Source organism: Erythranthe guttata, chromosome 11, assembly GCF_056151865.1.
Source record: "Erythranthe guttata isolate IM_541 chromosome 11, IM_541, whole genome shotgun sequence".
In the NCBI taxonomy this organism is placed as follows: Eukaryota; Viridiplantae; Streptophyta; class Magnoliopsida; order Lamiales; family Phrymaceae; genus Erythranthe; species Erythranthe guttata.
The window spans coordinates 19,526,533-19,536,172 of NC_142543.1; the positions used below are offsets into that span (position 1 = coordinate 19,526,533).

Below are 9,640 nucleotides of genomic sequence, written 5' to 3' on the forward strand. Positions count from 1 at the left end.
TAAGCTCGTACATGCATCAAAAAGGCGAAATCCCTCGCTCCCAGGGCCCCCTATCTCTTGGTCCGACAAGTATTTAATGGAGGAATGTAAATCATGGTAATTCAACGGTCCGTTAAGATAACGGACCTGAATTCGCTCCTAAGTAGGACCTTGAACCAACTTAGCACCTCTGAAACCAGTTGAGTTACACTCATACGGGCAATTATTAAGCCTGTACATATTTACACTCAATAGGTGATATAGTTCCACTCGACTGAACTTATTTACAAAATTTTAAGCCCATACGTATTAAATTATCAAAAAAAATAAAAGCCCATACATATTTCTGATAAAAAAAAAAGCCCATACATATCCTATAATAAGCCATATTTAAAGGGTTTTATCCAGATTAATTTCATTTTTTCTGGCTCATTAAACAGGTTTAGTCGAAAGTAAGCCCATAAGAAGAAATGAGGCCCACATAAAGCGGTCGCTCGCAAGATTCCACAAAGCGAGATGCCTGCGAGTAACTCTTCGGGAGCAAGATAAACAATGGACAACCTTCGTAAATTAGAGAGACAATCAGTCGCCTAGGCCCTGTTACAACATTTTCAATGTATATCCTATCAACTGTCGGGTTTAGAGAATGTTTGCTCCTTTTGGCATGCTATTCAGTATTCAGTTTGAAGTGAAATAGTAAATTTAACTGAAAGTTTAATTTGAAGTACAAAAATACTTTACTCGAATGACTATACATGCTTAACTAAATGAAGGAGTTGACGTCACATGCACCTATAAATACTAGAAACGAGCCGTGCAATGTAAGAAAAACAACTGTAATATTTATAACTTGCTAAAAAAATCATTTTTAGAAAAATCATTGATTTGATTGTCGAAGTGCTAACTCCAACCTCAGTCCGTGATTTTCTTCTCTTTTGCAGATTCCATTCAACATAAATCACAACTCCGAAAAAATTAATAGCTTCCATTAGACTACAATTACAAAACCAAATAGAAATAAATTATTTAATTATGTTGTTTAGGGAGACAAGACTAGTAACAAAAATTAATTTAGACTACTAATATTTATTTATTAAATAAATAGTAGAGACTAATGAAATATTCATTAGACAAATAGAAATTAATATACAACCCAAACAACATCTTAGTAAACCAAGGCCAAATTACGGTCATTATATCTCATAACCACAAATTAATAACTGTCATCTAAAGTTAGACGTTGACCGTTAAAGAAAGTCAACCAAAAAAACCTTCTGCATGTCGTCCAAACATCCACCGCCATCTCCGCCACTCTCCACCGTATAAAACCCTCCCCACCGCCTCTCCTTTTCCTCATTCTTTTTCTTCTGCAGTATTTCTCTTCTAATAAAAACAGAGAAGTGCTGCATATTCGAACAAGAATCCATAAAATTCAAGAAAAGAAAATAAAATAATAATAAAAATGGCACGTCAAGCGGTTGCTCTTGCTCTTATCTTTATCGCCGTCTTCGCTGCGGTGGCTTCCGCCCAATTAGCACCTACCCATTCTCCGGCCGCCGCTCCATCCAAGTCGAAATCCCCCACCCAAGCTCCCATCTCCAGCGTCGCCGCCACCCCCAAGGGAGCCGCCCAAGGGCCGTCTGCTTCTTCCAACGCCGCCGCACCGGAAACTTCCCCCGCCGCCTCCCCCGAGGAGGGCCCATCATCTGATTCACCCGTCGCCGCCGCCGACGGAAGCACCCCCAGCGAAGCTCCCGATGCATCTGATGCTCCGATGGCCGCCGATGTACCCAGCCCCAGCGCAGCCGCCGCTGATGCGCCCACCCCAAGCGACGCCGCAGCTGACACGCCCAAGCCGAATGGTGCCTCCTCCTTGAAGATATCCGCCGCCGTCGGAGCTACCGCCGCCGCCGGATTCTTCTTCTTCTGAGTGTCCATTAGAATTGGGTCGTTCATCAATTCTTGGATATATGTTTTGATTTTTTTGGAATTTGTTTGTTTGTTTGTAATCACTATATATTCATAGATATTATCTTGCGCGTTTTAGCAAATATATGAGGAAATTAAGTAATTGCAGTATTTCATATCGATCCCTTATTTCTCTCGATCCCTCTTTTTAACCCCTCGCTCCAATAATTTATTTCATTAACATCCTTCATCATATGATATTTCCGTCAATAATTAAAACAATGAACCTTTGTGATGATGCTAATTACTTAGATCACCTAGGGTAGTGTAGAAAACGAGCTGGGAGAGCAAATCGGATCAGTAACTTAACATTCAGATAGTCCTGAGGTACCTGCGAAATGAGCACATGTGAACTAAGCCGGGGTTGATCCGGCGGAAACCCCTCCGACGCTCAAGTCAGATATACGGATGGTGGATATGGTAGAGAGAATAATACTCTAGATTGACTGTGAATAATAGAACGTACCTTAAGAAATGAGTTCAAACATTTATTTATAATTTAGTTGAGATTGTTGGGTCCAAACCTTGCTTGAAGGTGATTGGGCCTCGGTGATAGTGATTTTCAATATTGGGCTCGTGGCCCAGAAGGTAAATAATTTGTAGGCCCACTGGATTGGCCCAATTAAGCATATCACTTTGAAAGTGGAATATATATATATATATATATATATATATATATATATATATATATATATATATATATATATATATATATATATATATATATATATATATGTATTTCAAGATGAAAGGTTATTATTTTACTTCCGAATTCATGAAAATTCGGAAAATAAAATGACTAAGTATAAAGCAATAATCTTCTTATGTATAAAAAAAAGTAAATATTAGAGCAACATTGTTCCGCTCTAAAATCGTGTTGGCTCCTCGGGTGGTTGTTAATAGAAATACGCTTATGGAGCAATAGGATATGTTTGCACTTCAAAAGGAAATGATTTGGACTTAAGTCAGAGTTAGCATTCCGACGATTAAGTCAGTGGAACAAGAGATAGTTCTAAAGGCAAATTTTTAATAGTGATTGTAAAAGAGATAGACGAACTTGTCTTTCTGCATGTGTGACCCTCTATTTATAATACCTTAGCCTATGCCTTGCATGAATCTCGGTGTACTCCGATGCTCTTCCTCTCATCTCCCTCGGACAACCCAAGTCGTCATCATCCTCGAAACAACTACGACCGCTCTCCCCTAATTACCAAGAGTAGTGTAACATGCACGTCTCTCTACTTCCGGCGGTCTTTGGTCATTCCAGCATTAGATGATGGTGTCATGCCAATTTAATACACCGATAGGGGCATAAAGAATGACTGTCAGTCTTTAATTAATGCACCCATTCCATACTTGTCATAGCCATTAATGCATGCAGTGGGGCCCTTGCGCCCCTTATCTTGCGCGTCATGCGCGCCCCTTCGAGCGTTGATCCTTCCATTAGTCCCGATAGTTTGAGATGGAGTTTGGATTGGGCCTAAGCCCTCACGTCATTCCCTTAACGGACCTTGCCTGGAAGTGACTCATGGGTCTTCATCAATGTGGGCTAAAATTATTTTTTTTTCTACGAATTTTCTAATTATAAAAAGTTCAAAATTCAACTAAATTGTGTAGAATCCTTTCACCACAATTTCTTATTTTTCAATCTAACATCTCTATTTATATTTATATATACGTTTCTTTCTTTTTAATTTTTTTCCTAAATTTATTGCTTCATTTCTTTAAAGATCAATTCCTATTGATGACAATTAAGTCTATATAATCTTTTGCGGGTTGGCGTATTTCTATTATGATATGGTTTAATTTGGGTAGAGAGAATAATAAGCAAGAAGAAGAGATTTTAAGAAACGTAGAGAAGAATCAGAAAGAATTAAATAGAAGAAATGGATTCTCAATAGAAAATAATACCCGTCCCTATTCTTCCCATTTACTCTATATTTATAATGCTAATAGTAATTAATTAAATTATGCTACTAAACTAATCTAAACAACCCACTAAGCACAATTGAACGTGCAATTCTAAGTAGTTAGCTATTTCCATGCAACTGAATATTGACTTATTCTACTACTTATGCCACTAACACACTACTCTACTAGTCATTCCACTAATACCACTAATTACTAGGTTTAAGCACGTATCATTCCCACCCGCTCGAAATATCCTTGTCCTCAAGGATAAAATCTTGATGTATGTACGGGATCGTTTTGAGTGTTCGGAGGATCAGTTGACTGGAAATCTTCCACGTACACATCCTGGATCATATAGAATTGGGGTCGTTGGCAACGATGACCTGGTTTGAATTTTTCGTCACAATAGTAGCACATGCCTTTTTGTCTTCGTTCACGAGCTTCTTGGCCAGTTATTTTTGTAAATGCGGGCGGCAAAATATTCGGATTATTAGTAGCTTGCGCAGTGCTTGAAATGGTGGGTGGAGGGCCTAGAATACCGGACGTGGGAATAGTTGTGACTTTCAAGTTTGTTGGTGTAGTTTGCGAGTAGAAGGGTTGTGGGTTTTGTTGTAGCATGTTTCTTTCCTCCACAAGTCGTGCCACGCCTATCGCATCTATTAGAGAACTAGGCTGCTTAATTTTCACATCCAGGCGAATCTCATCGGAAAGACCTGCTATAAAACAACCGATTAAAAAGTTTTCCGGAAGACCGTTCACTTAGTCGGATAATTTTTCGAAAGCCTCTTGATACACAGCCACGGTTGTTGTTTGTTTGAGGCGGGTGAGAGATTCAGAAGGATTTTCATAATCGGTCGGTCCAAAGCGGCTTAAAAGAGCCTTTGAAAACTCGTCCCACGACAAGGGTCCTCGGAATTTTGTTAACCACCGGTGCCACTGCAAGGCGATCCCCTCAAGATGAAAGGAAGCGAGTTGAACATGTTGCGTCGCTGGGATATTTTGAAATTCAAAATACTGCTCCGCCTTGTATATCCACCCCATTGGATCCTCGCCGGTAAACTTTGAAAATTGCAACTTGAGGTTTGTGTTAGGAAGAAGAGTTGGAGGTGTGCGAGTTGTCGCTATGGTTGTATTTGGCTTGATTGTTTGTGATGTTTCTCCCACAACAAAGGGGTTGATATCATTTTCGGGAACTTTATGTTGTGCGGAAGCCCGTAGGGCTTGAAGCTCTTTGAGGACAATTTGGAGGGTATTGTGTATTTGATCGAAATTGGATTCATGTTTTGCAAGGATTTCGAAAACCTCGGTGCGAAACTCGGCATTGGATTTATTTCGAGTTTCCATGAAACGTGGCTCTGATACCACTGATATGGTTTAATTTGGGTAGAGAGAATAATAAGCAAGAAGAAGAGATTTTAAGAAACGTAGAGAAGAATCAGAAAGAATTAAATAGAAGAAATGGATTCTCAATGGAAAATAATACCCGTCCCTATTCTTCCCATTTACTCTATATTTATAATGCTAATAGTAATTAATTAAATTATGCCACTAAACTAATCTAAACAACCCACTAAGCACAATTGAACGTGCAATTCTAAGTAGTTAGCTATTTCCATGCAACTGAATATTGACTTATTCTACTACTTATGCCACTAACACACTACTCTACTAGTCATTCCACTAATACCACTAATTACTAGGTTTAAGCACGTATCATATTATCAGTTTGTATGAATGTTGATGTTGTTATTGTGATTTAAATATCAATAATAAGCTTTATTATAATAATACAAAATATTTTCTTATTATAATTATTATTGCCATGTACTCAAATAGTTATATTTTTTTCTTTCACTTTTCAAATGTTATCTTGTGCATTGTACGGAAGAAATATTAATTACTTAGTAAAAAAGTTTATAAAGTGGTCATTAAATAGCAAGCAAATTCATGATTTTTTTTATTTTATTTTAACGGAAATTCATGATTTCTTATATTCTTGAAGAGTGGTTTAATTATTTCAAGAAAATAATAATAACTAAATACAGAATAACAAAATATACTAAAAATATCCATTTATTCAACACAAACATGAATTAATTAATTATATATACATGTGATCGATTGAGGTCAATAACATCTAAATTACAAACGGACGAGAATAGGAGAAGTAAAAATAAAAGTAATGAATTTATTTCAATTTTTTAAAACAAATATTTCAATATTATTCTCATAGTCTATGTTTCACTTTTCATGCATGAAATTGGACGTTGACCGTGGAAAAAGGTCAAAAAACTAATCTCATACACACAAAAATTGCTAATTAAAATAATGTCCACCAGTATTTCCCGCCATCTCCGCCCGTCCTCCGCCTTACAAAAAGCCCCTCCGCCTCCTTCTTCATTCCCTCATCAATCTTCCGATCCCTTTTTGTGCAGTGTTTCTCTAACAATTTAATTTGGGAAGTGCTGCAAATTCACAACCCAAAAAAACACAAATTTATATATTACGTACTAACAATGGCACGCCAGGTTGCTCTCTCCCTCATCTTTATCGCCGCCCTCATCGCGGCGGTCGCCGCCCAAACATCACCGACCAGCTCCCCTGCTTCCGCCCCATCTAAGTCAACCGCCGCCACCCCGGAAGCAGCCTCCGTCCCTTCAGCATCTGCCGCCACTCCCGAAGCAGCCCCGGTGCCGTCTTCATCCACCGCCGCCACGCCGGAATCCTCCCCTGCCGCCTCCCCCGAGGAGGAACCCTCATCTCCACCCTTTCCCTCCGATGAGGGACTCTCCCCTGACGCCTCCCCCGCCGAATCTCCGGCGGACGCTGTTGCTCCCGCCGCTGATACTACAACGGCCGCGCCCGCCCCGAGTACTGAAACCCCAGCAGCTGACACACCGGCGGCCAATAGCGGTTCCTCACTGAAGGTGTCCGCCGCCGTCGGCGCCACCGCTGTCGCCGGATTGTTCTTCTTCTGATTAAATATTTTTAGATAGTTTATATCTTATGTTTCTATATATATATATTGATCAAGGAATTATTTTTCTCCTTTGATCTTAAATATTATAGTTTCTGCATCAATTATGTACTAATTAAATGCGATCAATAAAATATAAATTCTATTCGACTCTCGATTTATTTAATTAATTAATAATTAGTAATTATTGCACTCCCGTTTACGTTCGCTCCACATCATCTAACAATTTACGATCTCCTTGTGTACAGTTCGATCAATTAAATTAAATTATTTATCCATTAATTTAACTCGATGATATATATATATATATATATATATATATATATATATATATATATATATATATATATATATATATATATATATATATATATATATATATATATATATATATATATATATATATATATATATATATATATATATATATAATAGGGTATATATATATTTTCGATTTTCCAGGCGTCAAGGTCGAATACAAGGGAGTTTACTCGCAAAGGACCTCAACTCGGTCCTCGCGAGTAGGGGACTAGTTGATTCGGTAAAGAATTACTATCTTGGCCCATTGAAAGAAGGCCCAATAGTGGCCCAATTATTGGGAGGCCCACGAGAATCCACTCCAAGGCGAGAGGAGGGGGATTCCCGCTCGTTCAAAAAGAGGGCGAGAGCTAGGAGTATTATCTAAAAAGAAGAGCAACACCGCCGACGTAATTTAATGCGTGTTTTCTCAAAATGTCAGGAATAGCAGAGAATATACAGACTAGGTGATTCGGTAAATCATTGTTCTGGGCCTATCTAGGAAACCTAATCGAGAGTCGATCTCGGGGAACGAGAGGTAAGTTGTTCTCAGTGGCGAGAGGGCAAATGGGAGATTTGTAAGATATGGTCTAAGATATCTGAGGCAATCGTCTTGCATTTAATGCCCCTCTCCTCAAATGTCAAAAGATGTCAGAGAATATGCAATCTAGGGAATAAGCAGCTCACAACACTATTCATAACACTGTTCACCGAGGGGACAGGTAAGTTTAATTTAATAGTCATTAGAAGTGACATCTAAAAGAGGAGTGGAGTCCGTGTTTGGAATCCGTTCTCAGGAGCTCTTCCTATAAATAGTAAGGATTAATTCAGATCATCCTTTTTCCATAATTACAAAACATATAATCTATTCTTTAAAATCTCTTAAAACCAGAAATATACTGATTTGATCGTCGGAGTGCTAACTCCGGCCTCAGCCCGGTTTTCCTTGTCTGTGTTCTTATTTGCAGAATCCAGAAGATCCACCAACATATTCGGATCCAGGAGATCCATCAGCTTATTTGGTTGAATCAAATGGCGCCGTCTGTGGGAAACTTATTTATAAATAGCCAAAAACCCTTTTAAAAGCATCCCTTTTTCTTCCTTCCAAAATCACTCTCTCCTTCTTACAAAATCAAAGCAAATCTGAAAATGGATACCCCCATCGAAAGGACTGGTCAGCCTGATCCGACAGAGCCCGAAATCAGTCCAACACCTCGTCCTGGTTTGCAAGAACTTTACCCAGGAAGCACATCTACTCGTCAAGTAGAGGCCTTGCACACTTCGGATCCTGCAGCAGCCGGACCCACGGTAACTATAACCATGGAGTCACTCCAGGCTCTCCTTACAGCGGTAGTTCAAGGTGGATCGCCAAGTGAAAGAAGAGAGCAAGAGGGGTTGCCGCCCACGAAAAGACGTTTGAGATACACAGACAGGTCCGACGAGGAGCTTGCTCTGGAGCGGGAGTCATTGAACACAGCACTCGCTCTAGAGGAGTCGCGAGAGCATGTCCAGACCAAAAGGAGCCCGTTTACTGCACAAATATTGAATGATGAACTGCCCGGTTCATTCCGACCAGTCACGTACGAGTATCTGGGGACCACGGATCCTAGCGAACATCTATGCAGGTTTAACAACACATCAGATCTACATCGCTTCTCTGAAGGAGTAAAATGCAGGGTATTCACTACTACTTTGGCGGGACCCGCTCAGGCATGGTTCAGTCAACTTCGGCCCGCCTCAATAGGTAGCTTTGATCAACTCGCCTCTGTTTTCCTCGATCATTTTGCGAGCTCCAAAAAGCAGAAGAGAAGTACCTTGACCCTCTTCGCGGTCAAACAGCGAGAAGGAGAACATCTACGAAGTTTTATTAAGCGTTTCATAACAGCCACTTTGGAAGTGCCAATAACCTCGGAAGAGGTCCTGATTAATGCCTTGGCCCAAGGATTACGACTTGGAGATTTCTTCACCTCCATATCCAAGAAGCCGCCCCTTTCATTTAACGATTTGTTAAGAAAAGCAGAGCGGTATATGAATGCAGAGGAGGCCGAGCAAGGCAAGGCCATAGACAAAGGAATGGATAAAAGAAAGGAAAGGCGGGAAGAAAAAGTGCAAAGACCTAACCTCCCGGCCAAAAAGGAGGGATCAGTGGAGAGGAGGGTGGGCCCTCGATTCGAGAATTACGTCTCATTAGTAGCTCCTCCCGCTGAGATCTTGATGGCCATCGAGAATCATCCCAAGTTGAAATGGCCTCGTACCTATTCCGAGGTTCCCAAGAAGAATCCGGTCGCGGGTAGTTTTTGTCGTTTTCATAATGATTATGGGCATACTACGAACGAATGCCAGCATCTTAGAGATGAGATAGAAAGGCTGATTCGGGCAAAAAACTTGCCCGAATTTGTCAAACCCGGACAGTCCCCAGCAAGCACAGTGGTCCCGCATAATCGACCTGGCGCTGCCCGATCGGATAATGTTCGAGAGAAGATCGGCGAGAGGAAGGACCAACCCTCA

General features: G+C 40.2%; 1 protein-coding gene across 1 annotated transcript; it reads left to right on the forward strand.

The window, feature by feature from the left end:
* The first annotated feature begins 1,321 nt into the window (after positions 1-1,321).
* On the forward strand, positions 1,322-6,985 carry LOC105960824 (uncharacterized). Its single transcript, XM_088825983.1, has 2 exons — positions 1,322-1,903; positions 6,198-6,985. Exons 1-2 carry the CDS (start codon positions 1,442-1,444, stop codon positions 6,834-6,836), a joined length of 1,101 nt encoding a protein of 366 aa, XP_088682109.1. The 5' UTR covers positions 1,322-1,441; the 3' UTR covers positions 6,837-6,985.
* Positions 6,986-9,640: the final 2,655 nt, after the last annotated feature.